Source organism: Chanodichthys erythropterus, chromosome 3 (genome assembly GCF_024489055.1).
Source record: "Chanodichthys erythropterus isolate Z2021 chromosome 3, ASM2448905v1, whole genome shotgun sequence".
Taxonomy (NCBI): domain Eukaryota; kingdom Metazoa; phylum Chordata; class Actinopteri; order Cypriniformes; family Xenocyprididae; genus Chanodichthys; species Chanodichthys erythropterus.
This window is the reverse complement of record NC_090223.1, coordinates 6702886-6725086: the sequence shown is the minus strand read 5'-3', so window position 1 is coordinate 6725086 and position 22201 is coordinate 6702886. Positions and strand designations below refer to the sequence as shown.

General features: G+C 42.3%; 1 protein-coding gene across 1 annotated transcript; it reads left to right on the top strand.

Moving 5' to 3' along the window:
• Positions 1–4196: 4196 nt before the first annotated feature.
• On the top strand, positions 4197–17795 carry LOC137008116 (uncharacterized). The gene is made up of 3 exons (XM_067369958.1): positions 4197–4267; positions 16770–17093; positions 17191–17795. Exons 1-3 carry the CDS (start codon positions 4207–4209, stop codon positions 17544–17546), a joined length of 741 nt encoding a protein of 246 aa, XP_067226059.1. The 5' UTR covers positions 4197–4206; the 3' UTR covers positions 17547–17795.
• Positions 17796–22201: the final 4406 nt, after the last annotated feature.

Here is a 22201-nt window from a genome sequence, read left to right as displayed (position 1 = left end):
TAATTCATGTCAGAATTCTGTTTCCTGACATATTTCATTCAATATTTTTACAATTACGTGCTATTTTTTTGTTTCAGCTTTATTATTTTAGTGGTGTAGTGGGCTAAATCTCCGGGTTCGATCTCCGCAGCTGTCACCATCCTTAATCAAGACACTTTACTCCAGGTTACTCCATGGGGATCATCCCTGTAATAAGAGCACTGTATGTCACTTTTGATAAAAGCATCTGCCAAAAGCAAACATGTAAATAAATGTAAATGTGATTTTTGTAAATCCTTTTTTGTTAGTGTCTTGGGCACAAACACTCAATAAAGCTGATTATTTCTTAAAGTTTACCTTTTCAAGGTACTACCATAATATAAATGCATACATACAGTTTCTATTTGGGGGCTTAAAGGGTTAGTTCAGCCAAACATATAAATTCAGTCATTATTCAGGTTTCTTTCCCCCACAAATGCCGCCATCACCTTGCCTTGCAGGCAAACATACCACATCAAGAATCAGAAGTGCTGTAATAACTCTGTTTGAAATTACAGTAATTAAAATAAACTACAAGTTAATATTTAAATAGATTTGTATTAATTTCTGTAGTGTACTCACTCAAAGCCATTGACGCCATCATTCCTTCATCAGCCTCTCTCCACTGGATAAACACACATGTGATCATCTGTCACTGTAACATCCAGACAAGATTCATGTTTCCTCTGAGATTTATGTGCTACATTTACATGTTTATGTGTTAACTCACTTCTTATCCAACTGTATATAATTTACCAACAGTACTAACGGACAAATAAAATAGATAACTTAGATCTAGTTACTTGTACATTTGTTTATTTACATTCATTCCTGTACATTTACTTCCATTCATGTAAAGTGTTGGGAACAGACAGTGAATTCTACATAATAGCACACATCACTCAAGATGTATATTTCATATTGTGATGTACTCATTACCTGCAATAGGCTACTTATTGAACATTTTCCTGTCAGATGTTAAATAAACATTTAGTAATCAACTTTATGATGTATATGGTTTGGAATTAATGTAAATCCACTTTGATGGCGAGAATTAGACATCACCCAGGTAGTTCTCGCCTACTCTTTTATGAATTTCTCGGATTCTGACATACTTTTTCGCTCGCCTACTGCTTTTCCCCTACTATATAGTAGAGAAGTATGCGGTTTCGGATGCAGCCACTGTGTTTTTGTGTCTCCTTGACTTTAGTTTAATTGTTTAATTGAGTTCAAAGGTCATCAGTGAGAGTTCAGATCTGGCGCCACCTGCTGGACAGTCAGCGCATTTCTCTCTGTCTCTTATTTGAACTATTTTGAACTTCAAATACATTGTACTTTGTACTTTTTCATACATTGTATTTCCAAGAAATACAGAAACTAGTGAAATACTCTAGTATAGCTGAAGTAAAACCTGAATCGTTTCACTCTGAATTAATAAATTCTGTAAAACAGTGTGAATGTTAGAAAGACGTATCAACAGACTGTAAATTAAGGATTTATTTATGGAGTTAATATTGTGCCATAATTAAACAAACAAATCCAGCATTTCACAAACAAACATGATCTGCTTTGCAAAGGAAAACTCGACACGCAAACAAACAGAAAGTGATGTGCAAATACAAAGGTCAGTCTGAGCGAAAACAAATATATGTATTGTGTTTTACACATATCCTCTCATGTCTCTGAACTGTCCTCTGGAGATGGACATGAGCTGATCCCAGACCCCCTCACTTTCCTCAATATGGTTTACAGCTGGAACTTCAGAGGACTCTCCTGATAACCTGACCAGGGAAACAGGGCCGGTTGGTGATCGAGTGTGCACTGAAATCATGGTGTTAACCCTTTCAAACCGGTTGTGTCGTCGTCGTATTACCATAACTCTTCAACCGTTTGCAGTTGCAAGGAGGATTTGAACGGAGAGATATGGAGCGCTGCAGTTTAGGGAGTTTTGGATCTCATAAATGACAGAAGAAACAAACAAAAACATGATTAGGTCTGAGTTCAATTAGGACATTTAAGTAGCTTTTATAAACGAGCCTTAAAAAAACAATGACTCTGACATATTTTAAGACATGATTTCAGTCTAAACAGCTCAAACTAGGACTAACTTAAGCCTTGACTGTGAAACCGGGTGTTTAAATACTAGTTTATAAACTTAAATGGCAGCTGGCCAACATGAGTCAGTCAAATAAAATGAGTTATCTGTAGATTTAATTCAGTGCAACTGTGCTGCCAGTGTTTTACTGTTCATTTACAGGACTTTTTTTTCTAATTACTGTAAATTTACAGTGAAATGTTTTACTATAGGTCATTTTTCAAGCACCTTATGACCTATATTTACGTTTTTAAGTCATGCGCCCTCTAGATGGCGTAAAAATAATGACAGTGTCGTGTTACGTCTGTCGTCATGACGTATGACTGTCATTACCAATAAAATGCGTGTTCATTTAAATGCAACTTGTGGACTTTTTACACCATTTCTCCTATTTCCATTTAGCAAAACTATTTTTTTTATTAACGACTTCCAGAAGAAGTTTTTGTTGATACATTTCTTTGAAAATGTATTTCAGATGAATGTTAGAAACAGTAAACTTTTTGGTTACTTTAATTAAAACTGGGTTCAAATTCAGTGCATTAAACAGGCTGAACTAATGCTATTGTTAACTGAAAGATAGAGTTGAATGTAGTGCATCACTACAGAGGAAGTGACATCAGAATGATTCAGTCTAAACTGGTTCAGAGATGATCACTGCTCTGTGTGGTTAAACTAACTGAGTTCTGAGTAACGTGTTTCCAAACCTCAACAGTGAGATCACAGATATGAAATCACCAAAACTGCTATAATTAATTCACTATTTTAGTTACAGAAGTGTAGGACGGATATCAACCATCTTAATATTGTGAGAAAGTCTTGACTCTGGAATAGATGATAATGTCACTATAAAACTTCATTCACACTTTATTATTATTATTGAATAATCTGTATGATGATGATTCCATATTCATAATTGCAGAGATACAACAAACAAATGAACTTTATCTGGACACTCATTATTTTATGATTCACTTTCCTTTAATGTGTTTGCTTGCTGTATAGTTTTAGTGTCAATGCATCTTTGAAAATAGCAATCATGAGTCAAATGTGTGTCAAATTGTCATTCAAAAATCTGATGCAAAGTTTTCTTTTCTTTTTTGTTTTTGCATCAAATCAGATATAGTGTTTATCTGGTGTGCTGTCTGAAGGAGGGCTCCAAGCTTGAACTTTGGCTTGAACCCAGAGTAATCCTCAGGTGGAGCATGCAATTGTGGTGCATTTAAGCCCGTAAGGCCTGTAAGTTCTCGGCCGCTCTTGCCACCAAAGCTTATCATGCCTCCGGACAGGCTGCCTCCACCTTGCATGCTATGGTCCTCCTGCAGGTACACCAGTCTGAAGCACCAAAAGAGCTGCATGAAGGTAGTTCTGAACTCGGGTTGATGCAGAAACTGTGTACGGCGATGGACCTTCCCCTCAGGGTGATGAACGTCACCATGTAGGCTCTTGTTCAGACGAGGTCTGTTGAGCTGCTGCAGGAAGGCGACACAGCCCAGCTCAGTCAACTCTCAACTCTTTCTCCTGGAGGAGGACCAGGTGGAGAATCTTCAGTTTTGTTTTGCAAAAGAGTTTCTGAGCAGATTTCTTACACACAAGAGGTGTGTTTTCACAGTGCTATACTTCCTCACTCTCTCATCCTCCTCTTCTTTCACCACAATGCAGGAGTTTGCAGTTGGATGACATGATTCCTCCTCACGCATCTCCAGCTACATCACAGTCACTGCCTCTACTCCAGGACACTATGCCTCCCGGGTCGGACCCTTGCGTTCCACCTCGCTGCCCCCCAGGTGAAAAAAGAGTACATTTCTAGGTAGATGATCTTCTCACACGCTTTAACCTCGCTCACGAGCAGATCCGTTTCCTCACTATAGACGCAGTAGAAGTGTACTGTACATTACATTTAAACATCAGTGAAGAACAAAACAACACTTCTCCATTATGCATTGGCATTGTGTCACTAAATAACAACTATATACCAGAATTTCAACACTCAGTTCAGATCAGAGGAAGTTCTTTCTTTAGACTCTACCAGCCCTTCCTGTCTGAAGAAAGAGCTGTAACTATATAATGAAGAGAAAGACTGACAGAAACAGAAAATGGCTGATCAGTGTGATGTGTGTCTGCTGGGACTGATCATTCTCTCTTCACTTCTCACAGGTAAAGAAATCTGGATTTTCTCTAAAGACATTTAGTGGAATTAGTCTGGAAAGAGTTGATTTGAACATGCTCAGTTTATTCTTGCACACATTCACGTTGTGATCTCAGAGTTGTGTATTGATACATACAGATCATACTGTATTATTCCTGATACTGGACATAGAGTCACTCAAACATCTGATGATCAACAATTATCTTCATATTCAGAGATTTCAACAGCTACATGATCAAGACAAACACTTTATTCTGGAGACTGTGATGATTGTGTTCATGAGGAAATGATATAGTCTCAGAAATTCACAGAAATTCAGTGTGAAACAGTCCTCAATAACCAGTAGAATTAAAAGCTTGAGATAATAAAAGAGTTTTAACACTAGATATAGTTGGATCCGCTCTAACATGTGAGGGTAAAAGATCTCACAGTCTAGATGAAGCTACAGAGAAGATCCGTCACCCCTGAGTTTAATCTAGAAACAATTAAAGCAGCTGATCAGAGGAACTAAGAGATCTAGTAGATGTCTGCTGTTTTAAAGGTCTGTGAGGTAAGGTGGTGCCAACCCATTTAAAGACTTGAGAACAAACAACAGAAGCTTCAATTCTATTCAGAAACGCACTGGTGACCAATGAAGAGAAGATAAAATCAGGGTAAAATGCTCTTGTTTTCACGTCCCTGTCAGCATCAAGCAGCTGCAAACGTGACAACGCTGTCTGACTAACTCCTCTATACAGAGAATTACAATCATCAAGACTTGAAGAAATAAAGACATGAATGACTTTCTCAAGCTCCTTAAAAGAGAGAAACGTGTTGACTTTATCCAGAAGTCTCCAGTGGAAAAAGCTGGATTTGACAACTGCATTTATTTGCTCATCAAATTTAATAGCTTTGTCAAATAAAACACTCAGATTCTTCACCACCGTTTTATTATACGAGACCAAGATTAAAAGTTTCAGTCAGTCCAAATGTAATAATCTCTGTTTTGTTTTCATTGAGTTTAAAAAAAAATGAAAGACATCCAGCCTTTTATACCATACATAAAGTGACGTGACATGTAGGCCAGTATGGTGGTGTCCCACAGGGGCGGCTCTAGAAGCCTGAATGTTTTCAGTGAAGCCCTGAACGTTTTTACCATGCCTTGTACGCACCACCATCACTGAGTTTTCATGTGCATTAAAACTATTTCTATTGGAGCTGCAGATTTGCTGCACACATACAGTGCAGAGAGCAAATCTTACTCTGAAAAGTTACGCTGCCATTCACTCTCGGCAAAAACCACCCACTGAGGCTAGAGCTTCTGACTGACATGTAAACTGACCAACCATCGATGAGAAGTGAAGCTAATGAGATTAGATCTTTTGGAGCCAGCCGGTTCCTTTGGTGTGTAGATCAGCTTATTTGAACATTAAAATGGATATTTCAAAGTTCTTCTTCTTCTTCTTCAAAAAAAAAAAAAAAAAAAAAAAAAGGAAGTAAAACAGCCCCACCCAGCACTTAAACTCCAAGATGCAACAGCTTCAGGATCTCTAACTCACTGTATCTCTCAAATTAGATTGCTACTGATCCATGTCAATGTGAAGCAGCAGATATAGATATTTGTTATAGGTTTTACAGGTTTTCTTATTTGGTTTTAAATGATGATTCATTGTCAGGGCAACAATTCAATAAACAAGATAATAAAAAAATAAATATTTTACTTACGAAAATAGTTCCAGACATGTTGTGCATATCTGCAGCAACACAGCGGTGTTTACTGAATTAATTTGCGTTTTTGAACAAACCTGGCGAGTCAATGATTCACTGACCCATTCATCTTTCTTCTTTCATGAATGAATCATCTGTTTTGACTTAATCGACTGAATAAATGACTGATTTACTCATTAAACCAGTAGCAATTTTACTTCCATATTTCAAAATACCATTATAATTTTATATTTCTGTATTCCAATTTTTATATTTGATACATTACTCTTATGAGATTATTTATGCAATTAGTAAGTGCAATGTAAATGCATGCATAAGTGCTCCTTTAAAAATGTATAGAGCCCTGCGTTTAAAATTATACTTGTCTTTAAGTGTTTGTGTGTGTGTATAAAGTAAGAAAAGCCATTAAAACAGAATATGTGCATGAAGAATGGGCGAAGATTTACTGCAGACAGGTCCAAAACAAGAGAAGCTGAAAAAGCATCCCTTTACCCAGTTTCTAACACAGCAGAGATCTTTTAGTAAGAACTGGCTAGATGAATTTCAGTGAGTATTCTTCCCTATCCAGAAATCCTGCATTCTGCTTTTCCTGTCGTCTCTTTGGGAAGCATCATATTCGAAACAGCAAAGACACATTAGCAAGTGCAGGTTTCTCCAACTGGAAAAAGAGCAGGAACAGAGTAGCCTTCATAAGGCTTCCATGACATGCTGGAGATATTACAGAACAGCTTCATAGAGCCGGCGCAGGAGAATAACTGAGAGACGTGAATACCTCCATCGTGTTGTTGCTGTGATGTCATTTCTGGGGAAGCAGGGGATTGTGTTCTGTGGACATGATGAACAGAGCCAAAATCAGGGAAACTTCCTTGAGTGCCTGAATCTTCTCCCACAGTTTGACCCATTTCTACAGCAGCACAATGCTCCATCCCATGCTACCTTCCTGTCTCTCTCATCACAGAATGAAATGATTGTGTGTATTTCTGAAGAGGTCACAGAAAGCACCATAAAAGAAATGAGAAATTCAAATTTTCTTGGTTTCAGCAAACTGTTTGGTTTCCATCACTGATGCAACAGAGCAAACACTGAAATCACACACAATTGACCATCTTATGTGTGTTGCACAAGATGGAGCTGTGAGGAGCGTACAGACCCGTTTCAGAGAACATCGTCCAGAAGAAGTGTACCTTCACTGCTATAGCCTTGAGTTAAATCTTGTGCTGGGAAATGCATGCAGGAAGCCACCAACTTTTCTGATTTACTGGAGAGTCTTTATTCATTTTTCAGTGAATCTCTCGTTAATCACCAAAGGTTTACTGATGTTCAAAAACAGCTTGACCTACAATCATCTGAGCTGGTACAGCTGTCAACAACACGTTGGGCATGTCAGGTGAAGTCTGAGAATGCTGTGATCAACAATTCTGCAATGTCTTGACAAGATTTCAACACCAATGTCTGTAGGCTTCCGGTCCAGACTCAGCAACTTTAACACTGTCTACATGCTGCTGATGTTTCATAGACTTCTGTCCATCACTGAAGGCCTCCACAAATTCCTGCAGAGGGAAACTGTAGACCTGGGAACAGAAGGAAGGAGAAAGAAGTAATTCCTGACACAGTCAGTGTGTTCAAGATGCTAAATACTGACAGTATTTCCAGCTGTTGACCATGACAAGGAGATTTGCCCAAATGAAAAATCAAGATTATACAGTCTTATAATACCACCGTCAAAGCAGTAAAGCACCATGTTCAGACAGAAACATGATGGAGGGAGGAGAAAGGTAGATAAAAAACACTAAAGTTTTATTTCTTATTAGTAACTTCATTAACAATAAACTAAGACCTTTATTTTCATAGCATTCATTACTATTGTATATATTTTTATCAAAATACAATTGTTCATTTCTATTTTTGGACCATATGGACTAATAGTAATTAATGTTGTAAACGATTACACTAACTAATGTTAACAAAAACAATAAAGCAATACTGTAACGATGTAGCAGTTATTAAACAATTTATGGGTTGAATATGAATATAATAATTCATAGGGTTCTATGAGTTATTATGCACATATTGACCCAAGGGGGAAACTACCAGCTACCAGCTCGTCCAGCAAACCACTGCTTCTCATAGAATATTATGAACGGAGTTATTCTCTGGCCATGAAAATAACTTGCTATTATAGCATCAAAGCATAAAACGATCGAAAAACGTTAAAGTGACTTGGTCTTCAGTTGAAAGAACAAACAGAACAATCGAGCGTGAATAACGTTTTAATATATGCAAACTACGAATACAGAGTGTCACAGACACGTCAGGTTCCAACGTCACCCAACCACAACGCTCACAGTCTCCAGAGTACTGATCACCGACACCTGCACCTCATCACTCCACTCATTAGCAGCACTATAAAGCACACACGCACACAGCACTCTATGTCCGGTCTCGTTTGCATCTACTCATTGTTATGCTTACCTCAAGGACTCCTCTCCGCAATACTCACCTGTCTCCAGCGTGCCTCCTTCCCTCTGTGTGCTCCGTCTGCTGTGTGTGTGTGTGTTCCAACCAGCTCCCAAGTTCTCCAGCGATCTCCAAGCTCCAGCGTGTATCCATCTGCAAAGAAAGGACAGTAACTATTCCTCATATCACCAGCTCAAACCTCTGTACAACCAGTTCACTTACCTGTGTGTGTTCCTCTGCTCTACTGTGGTCAAATAAACAACCGTTACCTGCTACATCTGTGTCTGTCTCCTGTCTACCGTAACAGAAGACCGGACCTACACCGCAGACCCAGTATGAGCCAGCCGGACCCCTTCCAGGAACTCGTGGATGCGCTACGGCACACACTTACCACCCATCCACCACCGGCATCTCCAGTCACTGTCCCTTCACCTGCACCAGCGAACACCACCGACAATGTCAACAGTCTTCCTTCGTTACCACTGTACGCCAGTCCCATGGCCAAACCGGCGCCTTTCTCAGGATCGGCGGAGGATTGCAGCGGATTCCTGCTGCAATGCACACTGGTCCTGGAGATGCAGCCGCACCTGTACCCGAGTGACACCTCTAAGATAGCGTTCGTCATTTCTCAACTCAGCGGCAAAGCATTAAAATGGGCCGACTCCATCTGGTCCCAGCGGGACGCTGTAACCCAATCCTACTCGGCATTTATTTCCCACTTCGGGGAAGTGTTCGGGAAACCGATCACGGATTCTTCAGCTGGTGAGAAACTTTATAATTTAAAACAAGGATCAATGTCTATTTACGACTATGCTTTGCAATTCAGAACGCTTGCAGCAATCAGCGGATGGAATGAACAAGCCCTGATAACAACCTATCGACAAGAATTAGAACCTCGGGTGCGGCTGCATCTCGCTGCATGCGAGGACTCCTTCGGCCTTGAAAAGTTCATCCAGCTCTCCATACGCTGCGCCACTCGCATGCAAGCGTGCATCCAGGAGCACCAGGACCAGTCCCTTTCCAACGTATTCCTCTGCCGATCCGAACCCGTCAGCTCCCCAGAACCAGCCCAAGAACCAATGGAAGTGGAAAACTCCCGTTTATCTTCTGAAGAATGCCGCTGTCGGCTGACCCTTCATCTCTGTCTCTACTGTGGAGAACCTGGGCATGTGATTGCAGCATGCCCCACACGACCGCCGCGACCCCTGGTGAGTGCTATTATTCCCGCTACTCATAAAATGAAACCACTCACTACTGTCGTCAATCTTACTGCCGCCAATGTCTCCCTTACAGTGGTCGCGCTCATCGACTCGGGGTCAGCCGGCAACTTCGTCTCCGGCGCCATCTGTCGTCAATTACGTCTCAAGACCACTCCGTCTCCGACCACCTACAAGATCAGCTCAATAACCGGCAGACTCCTGAGCCGTAAGCGCGTCCGCACCGTGGCTGGACCTGTAACACTTCAAGTGGGTTTACTACACCGAGAAGAGGCTCATATGCTGGTTCTGGAGGATTCCACTGCTGACGTGGTTCTAGGGCGCCCCTGGTTGGAGCAGCATAATCCTACCATCTCTTGGAAAACGGGTGAAATCCTGAAGTGGGGCGACACATGCTTCTCTCATTGTCTGGCTGAACTTCCTCTTCCACCGACTCCTCTGCCTGACCTCACTCTCTGCGCCACGTCCATCGAAAGTCCAGTCGAACAATGCTCTGTCGATATCCCCAAGTGTTACGCCCCCTTCAGCGATGTCTTCTGCCCACAACGGGCTTCCAAGCTGCCTCCACACAGGCAATGGGACTGTGCCATCGACCTGCTTCCGGGTGAACCAGTGCCAAAGGGTAAGATATACCCTCTTTCCATCCCGGAGGAGAAGGCCATGGAGGATTACATCAAGGAAGCCCTCGCCCAAGGTTACATCAGGCCGTCTACTTCCCCTGCTGCTTCCAGTTTCTTCTTCGTGGCTAAAAAGGACGGAGGCTTGCGGCCATGTATTGATTATCGCTCCCTCAACAAAATAACTGTCAAGTTCAGGTATCCCCTTCCTCTCGTCCCAGCGGCCCTGGAACATCTCTGTGGTGCCACTGTGTTTACGAAGCTGGACCTCCGCAGTGCGTACAACCTCATCCGGATACGTGAGGGGGACGAGTGGAAGACCGCCTTCATCACCCCTACTGGCCCCTATGAATACCTGGTTATGCCGTACGGATTGGTCAATGCCCCCTCCGTATTCCAGGACTTCATTCATGAGGTGCTCCGGGAGTTTCTCCATCGCTTTGTCCTAGTCTACATCGACGACATACTCATCTACTCCCGGAGCCAGGCCGAACATTGCCGACACGTTGTGGAGGTCCTTGCCCGTCTACGTCAATACAACCTGTTCCTCAAGGCAGAGAAGTGCTCATTCCACCAACCTTCCGTCTCTTTCCTGGGTTACAACATAGACCACAGTGGCATCCGGATGGACGAGAGGAAGGTGGAATCCATCTCCAACTGGCCAGAACCCACAACTATAAAAGAACTCTAACGATTCTCCAACTTTTACAGAAGATTTATCAAAGGTTACAGTTCCATCGCCCATCCACTTACCAGCCTGCTCCGCAATCAACCCAAGTCTCTGTCCTGGACCCTGGCAGCCACCAACGCCTTTAACCAACACAAAGAAGCCTTCACCACCGCTCCCTTGCTTGTACATCCAGACCCAGAGAAACAATTCGTCGTCGAAGTGGACGCCTCAACGACTGGAGTGGGAGCGGTGTTGTCGCAGCAGCAGGGGACGCCAAGTAGACTCCATCCATGCGCCTTCTTTTCCCGCAAGCTCAGCCCGGCGGAAGTCAACTACTCCATCAGTGACAGGGAACTTCTTGCTGTTAAGCTTGCCTTGGAAGAGTGGAGGCATTGGCTGGAGGGAGCCAAGCACGCGTTCCTGGTATTGACTGACCATAAAAACCTTGAATATCTTCGATCAGCTAAGAGACTGAACCCTAGACAAGCTCACTGGGCCATGTTTTTCTCACGCTTTAATTACACCGGCTCACACGTCACTTGGCACTGGTCAGCCGGGGGTCAATGAGACCCTCTCGTTGCTTAAGGAACACTTCTGGTGGCCAGGGATAGCTTCGGATGTCAGAAGGTACGTGCAGGGCTGTCGGGAGTGTGCCATCTCCAAATCTCCTCGTCATCTGCCAGCTGGGAAACTCCTTCCGCTGCCCGTTCCCAATCGCCCATGGTCACACCTAGGAGTGGATTTCATTACTGATCTCCCTGTCTCAGAAGGAAATACCACCATCCTAGTTGTTGTGGATCGCTTCTCAAAATCATGCCGTCTGATCCCACTTCCAGGACTACCCACTGCCATGGAGACCGCCGAAAACACTCTTCAACCAAGTCTTCAGATACTTTGGAATTCCAGAAGATATAGTCTCCGACCGAGGCCCCCAGTTCATATCCAGAGTATGGAAATCGTTCTACTCCCTCCTAGGTGTGGCCGTTAGCCTGACTTCCGGATACCACCCACAGTCGAACGGGCAGACGGAGAGGAAGGTACAGGAGATTGGCCACTTCCTCCGTACCTTCTGTCATGACCACCAGGACTCTTGGAACCAGTTCCTGGGTTGGGCCGAGTACGCCCAAAACTCTCTCCGTCAGTCAACTACAGGGCTCACACCGTTCCAGTGCGTACTCGGCTACCAACCCCCTACTGTTCCCCTGGGATGGGGAACCCTCCAACGTTTCGGCAGTGGATTACTGATTCCGAGAGAGCGGGAGGGTCTGGGACTCAGCACACCATCAACTGCAACGAGCCTTGCGCAGACGCAGGATGGTAGCCGACCTCCGACGTTCCAACACCCCAGTCTTCCAGCCTGGTCAGTTGGTTTGGCTATCCACCCGGGACATCAGACTGCGTCTGCCCTGCAGAAAGCTGAGTCCCAGGTTCATTGGCCCATTCCCCATCGTCAAGCAGGTCAGCCCAGTCACTATCAGCTCCGTCTTCCACAAGGGTATCGTATACACCCCACTTTCCACGTGTCACTGCTGAAAACTCACCACCCTTCTGTTCTTCCCACAGGACCTGACGTGGCTCCCGCCGAACCCCCCCTTCCACTCATCTTGGAGGATGGAGCTGCGTATGAGGTTCGTGAGATCTTGGACTCCCGGCGTCGTGGTGGTCAGCTGGAATATCTTGTGGATTGGGAAGGATACGGCCCCAAGGAACGCTCCTGGGTCCCAAGGAACGACATCTTAGACCCCAACTTACTCCAGACATTCCATGACAGTCACTCTGAGAAACCGGCACCGCGGGGAAGAGAACGACCACCACGGCGTCGGGGTCCTCGGCCCTCTGGAGCGGGCCGTGGAGGGGGGGGTACTGTCACAGACACGTCAGGTTCCAACGTCACCCAACCACAACGCTCACAGTCTCCAGAGTACTGATCACCGACACCTGCACCTCATCACTCCACTCATTAGCAGCACTATAAAGCACACACGCACACAGCACTCTATGTCCGGTCTCGTTTGCATCTACTCATTGTTATGCTTACCTCAAGGACTCCTCTCCGCAATACTCACCTGTCTCCAGCGTGCCTCCTTCCCTCTGTGTGCTCCGTCTGCTGTGTGTGTGTGTGTGTTCCAACCAGCTCCCAAGTTCTCCAGCGATCTCCAAGCTCCAGCGTGTATCCATCTGCAAAGAAAGGACAGTAACTATTCCTCATATCACCAGCTCAAACCTCTCTACAACCAGTTCACTTACCTGTGTGTGTTCCTCTGCTCTACTGTGGTCAAATAAACAACCGTTACCTGCTACATCTGTGTCTGTCTCCTGTCTACCGTAACACAGAGGTTATACGTCTAAATATATATACAAGAATATACACACCTATGTACAGTCCTAAGCCAGCACGGAAATCAGTTTCATCATCTAAGATTGAGAAACGGCAGTATACTTGCATTGGTTGTGTGTGTCGAATTTCAGTTTAACGCTGGTGCAGTTCGTTGGCTTCTTCCGTTCCGTGGGAAGGTTTGAATTGAGGACTTGAGTTTCGCTGGAAGATGGCGGTCCCGAAGCTGAGCGCGATGGCAGCGCGTGGTCACCGGAGATGTCCGGGAAAGATGTGCACGAGGTGCTCGTGAGACAATCGGGAGAACACGTGTGAATGATTCAGGGCCGCCGGGAGCACACACAGGAGAATCCTGGTGTTCCTTTTTATGACAGATAGGCCGACACACCTCCTTGAGGTGGAATGGCCAATGACATTGATGCAAAGTTGGCGGGCAAGCTCTTTCTTTGTTTGGTCTCCTAGATGAATTTGCATACTTTACGACTATCAGATCGGATTTCGAGATGGAGTGCTTTCTTCACAATATCATTAAACACATAGAAAAATGCATTTGTCAGCTATGTGACATCTCTCAGTGAATAGCTCGAGTCCGGAGCTTTAAAACGAGATCAAACTCTATAGATCAGAAATGCATATAAAAGAAGTTATGGTTTACAGACAAAATTCCCTTATTACAACTAACACTAGCACAAATACACTCATTTAAACACCAGAAAACATGCATACGCTCGAAATACATGATGGATATATTTCAGCATAGTTGTATTTTACATATACAGTCAAAAATGTATGTTTGTGTGTTTCTGTATGTGTCTGTGTGTGTGTTTTTGTGTGTGCCTGTGTGTGTGTGTTGGAATGTGTTCTGGTCAGTCTCTGGGGGGGTAGTGTTCCTTTGAAGTCACCAAAGTGAGGAAGTTGGAGTTTTCTGTTTACCCTCACAGGTCCACAAACCTGCCGAAAGTCACAGCTGCCCGGAGCCGATTTAGTGATTTACAAACAAAGTTCATCAGGTTAAAAGTGTTCTGAAAACTCCAAAGTTTATTGACTCTAAACGGATCCATCCAGACGTTACAAGTACCACAAAAAGAAAATTCAAAGTGTAGCAAGTGGCTGGTTTGTAATGACTACGCCATTTTACCAAAAGAACACGCAAATAAGTTCCACTTAGACAAGGGCAAGAGGCGTGAGTTTCCGTTTAAACAACTTTTTATTAAGGTTAAAAGAATTTACAAAATTTAAAACCCCAAACACAGCATTCAAATTGTCTCAGTCAAACGAGGGAAAAAAAAAAAACAACAAAAAAATTATTCGATGCAGGGGCTGAGGCTTCCTTTATGAGAAGCGGGCTAGTATGGTGCACTCAGTGCACAAAAAAAAAAAAAAAAAAAAAAAGAAATCCCGCCAATCAGAATCACATCCACAAAAATCACTGCAAATAATGACCAAAAATAGTGACACAGCAATAAATGACAACCTGTATTGAAGTGAAGCCGGTGCAACTCAGCACCAGCCCGCTCCCAAGGAACACTCAGCTCCTGCAAAACACAAAAAAAGGGAAAAATCACTTTTAGAAAACAAACCAAACCAACATAAACAAATAAACAGTCAAAATCAATATACTAAACCAATATAATCAAAGCCAAAACAATATAAATGTACAAAAGAAAATACAACTATTAAAGACAAAAAAACAAACAAGGTATACTGTCACAACAAAGATCACAAACTCAGAACTGATCACGGCTCAAGATTGCAATATTACCTAGATTCATGAATACCGCATTGCGGTAAGTCACTCCAATTAATAATGACTTATCACAAAGTCAAAATCACAAACTGAGAGTTGGTGACAGTAAAACAAAATATGTCAATACAACAAAAACACAAATTAACCCAAACCGAAAATAACCACCAAAGGAAAACAAAGAAAATAAATATCCAGCCCACTTAGCCACTGGACCAGAGGTGTCGACAACCCCCAAAGCAGCAGCGCGGCCCAGAGCGCGAGTTGGAGAGAGAGCGAGCGCGAGAGAGAGAGCGCGATGCAATGCCTCAACGAGGACCCTAAACATAAACGTTTATCACACTCAAGTTAAAAAATACAATAATTTACAAGAGAGAAACAAGTTACTCACCTTATAATTAGACGACGTGACACTCAACCACACACACAGTCATATTGTAGCTCCTTTAGTTAGGTAAGTTACCAGCTGGTGTTCCGATCTGGCTATTGTGCTGCGCTGACGCACAGGTGGGCACCCTGTAAACACACCGCGCTAAGATCATAACTGTAGGTAACTCAAAACTTCCCACAACACTGCGAATGTACCACATTAAACCTTACCTGGGGGTAAGCAGTACACCACACAAACAGCCTTGGCGGACCAACGTCACACTAAAATAAAGATCGCATGATATCACTGCATAACATTCAAATCCAACAACGAAGCTACATTGCTAAAAACACGTTCCTCTGCGATCCACAACAGTGAAAGGAAAAAGGGGCGGGCTTTCGACCAAGACACACTCCAGGGGGCATGAACAACGAACTTATATACAAAAATGGAGCGGTACCTAATTGGCCACGTATTTAATGATGGTGACGTTTCAGACACGTCACAAACATCACTACAAAAGCAAATCAAAAAGAGAAATACACAAAGTCGAGAGGTGAGCACACTAAAAGAGGAGAATAGTGTAAAAGAGTAGGGAGAGAGGGAAGGAAAAAGGAGAAATGAGTGGATAAGATGTATGGAGAAGAGAAAGGGAAGACGTTAAAAAGAAATGGAACAAGAAGAGGAATGAATTAAATGACTACAGGAATGACTAGAGTGTGGCCAGTCAGGCTTGATTGGAAAAGAAAAGAAAAGTGAGAGAGAGAGAGAGAAAGAAAGGTGACACAACATCAGCAGAATATGAAGAAGATTTACTGCTCTCAATAGCTATAGCAGTGCACATGTTGAACTTTACCTGTGCTTTTACTCTTGTTTGTAAATCATCTTGCGAAGTCTGATATTCTTACTGTGGGATGAATTATTTCATTTTTGTTGATGAGTTTGATCACAGGCAGCTTCCTACAGTAAAAGCTGGTGTCGCTATTGTAGAGTTTAAACGTCTTCAGTGTTAATGATGATTGTGGATTAATGTTTTCACTTCAACTCGGTGTGACATTGTGACTCTCTATTTTAATAAGCAAGACAGATTGACCCTGTTTAAAAATAAACCAATTTAAAACATTTTATCTAAAGTTTTTCCTGTGTATAATCTGACACACATGGATTTCTCTGGGCTAAGCCCCGGATATCCACTCATCCTAGAACCGCCCTTGGAGTCCCAAACTTCCTCAAGTTCCTCAGTTAATGAGAGTGGAAGAGAGCGCTGATTATTTATTCCCCGACCTTCGGTACTGAGACAAGAACCTGCAACCTTCAGGTCCAACACACAAACCATTAGGCCACAACTGCCCCTAATATAATATAATGATCAGTCAAATATACTGTGTTTCAGGGTCCAGTGGAGTGGATGAGACTCATGTGTTCATCAGTTCTGGTGAAAATGTCCGTCTGCCCTGTAATAATGATCTTTCTGACTGTACATCAACTACATGGATCTACTTTTACAGATTCACACATTCAGTAGCAGTTGCTCTGATTAATGGAGGGATAAAGAATAAAGACACAGAGAGACATGAGAGACTGAGTCTGGGGTCTGACTGCTCTCTGAACATCAAGAACGTCACAGAAGAAGATTATGGATTATACACCTGCCAACAATATGTGAATGGAGAACAACAAGGAACTGATGCACGTGTTTATCTGCATGTTCTTCATGGTGAGTTTATGATTATATGATCAATTTAAAAAGGACAGATTCTCCATTTAAACTCACATGATGATTGAAGAGTCTGTGATTTGTGTCTTGTGTTCAGTTTCAGTGTCTCCATCATCATCATCATCATCATCATCCTCACAGACTGAGATCAGTCCAGGTCGCTCTGTGACTCTCTCCTGTCAGTTGTATTCTGGATTCTCCTGTAATTATTTGGTTCAATATGATGGTCTTCATCTGTTGTGGGTGAATCAGGCTGGTGTTGATCTGAAGACAGACTCCAGATATCAGATATTATTCTCATCAGATCACTGTATCATCACTCTGACTACAACACTCCTGAATGAAGATGACAACAGAGAGTGGAGATGTCAGCTTACTCTCAGAAATCAACTCCAGACCTCAGTCAGATACACTGTCAAGTATTCAGGTGAGAAACAACTATTACTACTGTAAAATATGATGTTAATGTCCTACAGATGAACATCTGAACATTCATCTTCTGCAGCATCAGAAACTGAAGTCAGTGTGACTGCTGGATCATTATTCAGAGGTACGACACGTTCATTTCTACTGACAGCTTTACACCATTAAACTATCAGTCAGTCTGTAAATGCTTCATCAATAACTGTTCATAGTTGAATCCCCTTGACTTCAGTCATGTCCAGTTTCTCTTCTTCTTCTTCTTCTTCTTCTTCTTCTTCTTCTTCTTCTTCTTCCACACATGTTTCCTGCAGTGATTGTGATTATTGTTGAGATGGCAGTGTTTGCTGCTCCTACTGTGATTCTTCTTCAGATCATCTGTGCAAGAAGAGCTGGTGAGTTTGAGCTTCACACAATCTGATGATTCACACTCATCTGATCTGGATCAATCATGGTAAAAACACATACGAGAGGTCAGTCAATGCTTTTATTTTGCAGGGAGGAAGGACTCGCAGCACCCAGAGGAAATAGAGATGCCTACAATATTACAATAAAATACTGCTGAGTTTGGAGACCATCTGAAACAAGATTTAAAACAGCAAAAACTCACAGAGGATTGTTCATTGTTTGATTTTCTTCTTCTCAGAAAACAGAGAAAAACTCCCTGAAGAAATAGTGACACCATCAAGTTTAGATTCAAATATCTTGTACAAATAAAAGGCCAGATTTATGTTCATTTATATGGTTTGATGGATATTTTCCTACAGTGTTGAATGTCATTTTCTTGTGCTTCATATATAAACTGCTTTAAATATAACATTAAATACAGTAATGGACAGACTGTTTGTAAAATCCTCTCTCTGTTCTGTGTGATGAAGATGATTTGCTGATTCTCATATCTTGTCTTTTCATTCCTGTTTTTAGCATCTTTGTTCATTTTGAATGATTTCTACTCTTTTTCTTAATTAAAGCTCTGTAATTGTTTAATATGTCTCTTTCCTGAGATGTTTGTCACAAATATGGGCCTCATTTATAAAATGTGTCACACAAACCATCCTAAATGTGATCTTGCGATCATTTCTCAGATGTGTGATTCACAGAATGAAGGTGTGCACAGAAACGAGCGCCTCTCTTTCAGATGTGAAATCATCACAAATGATCTTGAACAGCTGAATGGTTTCACAGGTGGATCGATTGCTCCTGTCTGGTTTGTGTCTGTAGCTCCGTATAACTTTGTTTTGAATCTCTTCCTCTCATTCCTTGATGTTTATCACTAAACTCACAATCACATTAACCCACAGTGTGTGCTGGTTATGGTCAGTAAGTTTGTGGTGTTTGTGTTGTGTTGTGAGTCTCTGGCGCCCCCTGCTGCTGAGTGTCTTTACTGCAGATCTCAGACCAGTGTTTAGAGCAGGGATGGACAACTCCGGTCCTGGAGGGCCAGTGTCCTGCAGAGTTTATCTCCATCCCTGATAAAAACTCACTTGCCACTTTCTACTAATCCTACAGACCTTGATTAGCTGGTTCAGGGTTGGAGCTAAACTCTGCTGGACACTGGCCCTCCAGGACCGGAGTTGTCCATCCCTGGTTTAGAGGGTTAGTTCACCCAAAAATAAAGCACTCACCCTCATGTCATCTCTTCTGTGTCGTTCTTCTACACTGTGTACATTCAGCGCTTCCATGTTCTACATCAGAATGGCGGCTCAGTATTGTGCGACGCTGGTCACATGATCAGCATGACACATGCAACAAACAAACAAAAAAACAAGGAATTAATCAAACTGTTCTCAAATAACTCGCAAACTAATTATAAAAATTACAACCAGTAGAAAAGTGATTAAAAAACACAAACGCCTTTAGCTTTTAATTAATTTTGCCTTTTGCAATGAATAGATTTTGCTGTAGTCGGCCAAACTTCCTGTCCTTCATCTGAGGCTGTTTCTCTGTGAATATCTGATATATATGTATACAAAAAATCTGCGCATTGAAATAACCTGTTATTGTATTTCCACATGTCAGTGGGAAACTAACGGCTCATAAATGATCCTCTCCTGCAGTTACAGATGCAGTATTTTGACTGAAACACCTCTTCTGCTGCTGCACGAGATGAGAACACACTTTTATCATTCTTTAGACAAGAAAGAGTCTGAGTTTACGGTATATTTCCTCCCGTACTGCAAAACACTCGCTAAAATCCACAGTCGTGTTCCTGTCATATGGTGCACTTCAATAACCAGACAAAAAGCAGGAACTGTGCTTACATGAACCAGGACGGACTGTGAATGTTCTCCGAAACAAGTAGTAACATTTTTAAAAAATGCTTCATGAATGATGTATAAATAATGTTTTGTGCCAATGTTTTGAGAACATCATTAAACACCAGGTAACTTTGATCATTTTGAGTAGGTTATGGTCAGCAAGTTTGTGGTGTTTCTGTTGTAGTTGTGAGTCTCTGGCGCCCCCTGCTGCTGAGTGTCATTACTGCAGATCCATGCTGATGTAACAGATGTGTGCGTGTAAACCTCACTCCCCTGAACTCAAAGGTGCTCTAGCGACTGACGCTACAGTCTTTAGCCTCCTCCCATGTGGACGGGCCGGGGTTCGAGTCCAGCTTGGAGCGAGCAAGTGCAAACTGGAGGGGCTACACTGACACCAACTAGCATAACATCTGTAATATATACAGAAATAGAGTAAAGTAAAGTAATAAAAAAGACACAATGTATTTATCTTACAATACAGTTTTATATTGTTTTATATTAAAGTCATTTTATTTTGAAAGATGACACTAAAGAAAACATTTTGATGGCAGCATGTGAAGTACCAGCGTTGACGTGATAATTAAGTTCAGATCATGAAAATCAGACTTGATTGACCAGAAATGAGAAAAAACACAACCCAGAAACTTTGTTTTGGCAAGCCTTTCTCTACAAGCATGTGGAAAAACGAGCCGCTCAGACTGAACACTTCGAGTCTGACGACAGAACGAGGGCGTGTTCACAAGGTCAAGGAGCATGAGCCGTTTACATGCTTACAGAAGACTTCAGTAGTAATCGCACAGAAGCCCTCGTTGTGTTTTTTCATTTTTACTCAGTTAAAACAAGAATATCACAGTGTCAAACGCTGAAAAAAGCTAATTTGGTATTTGGGAATAATGTTTTATAATACTGTAAAATCATGCACACACAAAATACAGGAATAATGTCTCAACATCTTCAAGTTGTTCTAAACCTGTGACTTTCTTTCTTTCTTTCTTTCTTTCTTTCTTTCTTTCTTTCTTTCTTTCTTTCTTTCTTTCTTTCTTTCTTTCTTCTGTTGAACAAGAATGTTGGTAACCAGCAGTTGATGGCCACCATGAACTGTCTAGTAACCAAAAATCTTTAAAACATTTTCTCTTGTGTTCAACAGAAGAAACTCTAACACAGCTTACATTTTTCATGGTATAATTTGAGATCAATTGTATATCACTGGTGTGTAACAAATTGGGAAGGGGAGGAGAATTGGACCAGGGACATGAGAGGTAAGATGACTGATGACAGATACACAAGAGCACAGTTACACAAACCGGGAACATACTAATCTAATCTCACAGAGTCTACACTGTAGTCCCTGGAAAACACAGACAGAGGCTATAACACAACAACAGAAGGCCTCACCAGTGGCGTCTTGACTCCAATTTTATCCCAAAACTAGCAACGAATAACACACAAGAAGAGTTTGCACCAACATAAATGCCACTGCTACTCTGAACGCTTCCATGATCACATGTAAACATAGGTCGCACTTTTGACGTAGGGGCGAGCTCTGGCGCATACTGTGACGTTGGCTGCCTAAACACCCGTTTGTCTCAGTTTACATGCAAACGTGCAAACGAAGATTTTCAAAATCTCCTCTCTGGCTGGACAGGGCGCAAACGAAGGGAAATGTCTCCGTGTTTCAAAATAACCATGTACGTGTAAACGGGGCCCCAGTATGTTGATGTGGCGAGGGGGGCGTGGTTTGGCGAAGTCTGCAGTGGGAGAGAGAGTCGGGAGACGTGCGGTGAGTGAGTGGGTTAAGCGCAAATAACGAACACCTGTCTCTTGTTTCAGTAATTGCCGTGGAGAGTATAAAGGACTACTGGCTGCCACACTCCTGGATTGCTGTCTGCGCTGATTGTTGGAGTGAATGTTTATTTGTGACTGTTTTGTAGTGATGGGAAACCGAGGCTTTCTGAAGCGTTTGAGGCTTTCATCAAATTGTTCCGAAAAATGGTTCATTACTCGAAGCTTTTAACACAGTGCGCATTAGCGCCATCTGGTGGTCAGACTTGTTTTCTCCACCATATCTAAATCATTGCGGAGCAGATCTACAGTTTGAAAAAGCATGTGACCAAAGCTTCGGAAGTCCGTGACATACGGAATCACTCTTGTCTTGAATCAATACAGTTTTATCTAATCTGATCTAAATTAATTTGTGACAATGAGACCACAACTCGTGTCATGTGTTAGCCTGGTCAATGGATTCACATATTTATCAATAATATAAAATATAAAATGATGTGATCATAATTGATGTGAGTAAGTTGAAATATTTTGGGTGAGCTGTTTAACCCTTATGTTCTGGTCGGGTTCTCTGAGACCCCAGCAATAAAACATGATCAAATGCATTTTCCTTTATGCATCAGGTGAAGCGCCAATTTTTTTTCAAAC

Coding starts and splice junctions, on each gene's coding strand:
- LOC137008116 (XM_067369958.1), top strand. CDS start 4,207: ATGGCTGATCAGTGTGATGTGTGTCTGCTGGGACTGATCATTCTCTCT. Junction 4,268..16,769: donor TCTCTCTTCACTTCTCACAG/GTAAAGAAATCT, acceptor ACTGTGTTTCAG/GGTCCAGTGGAGTGGATGAG. Junction 17,094..17,190: donor TTATCTGCATGTTCTTCATG/GTGAGTTTATGA, acceptor TCTTGTGTTCAG/TTTCAGTGTCTCCATCATCA.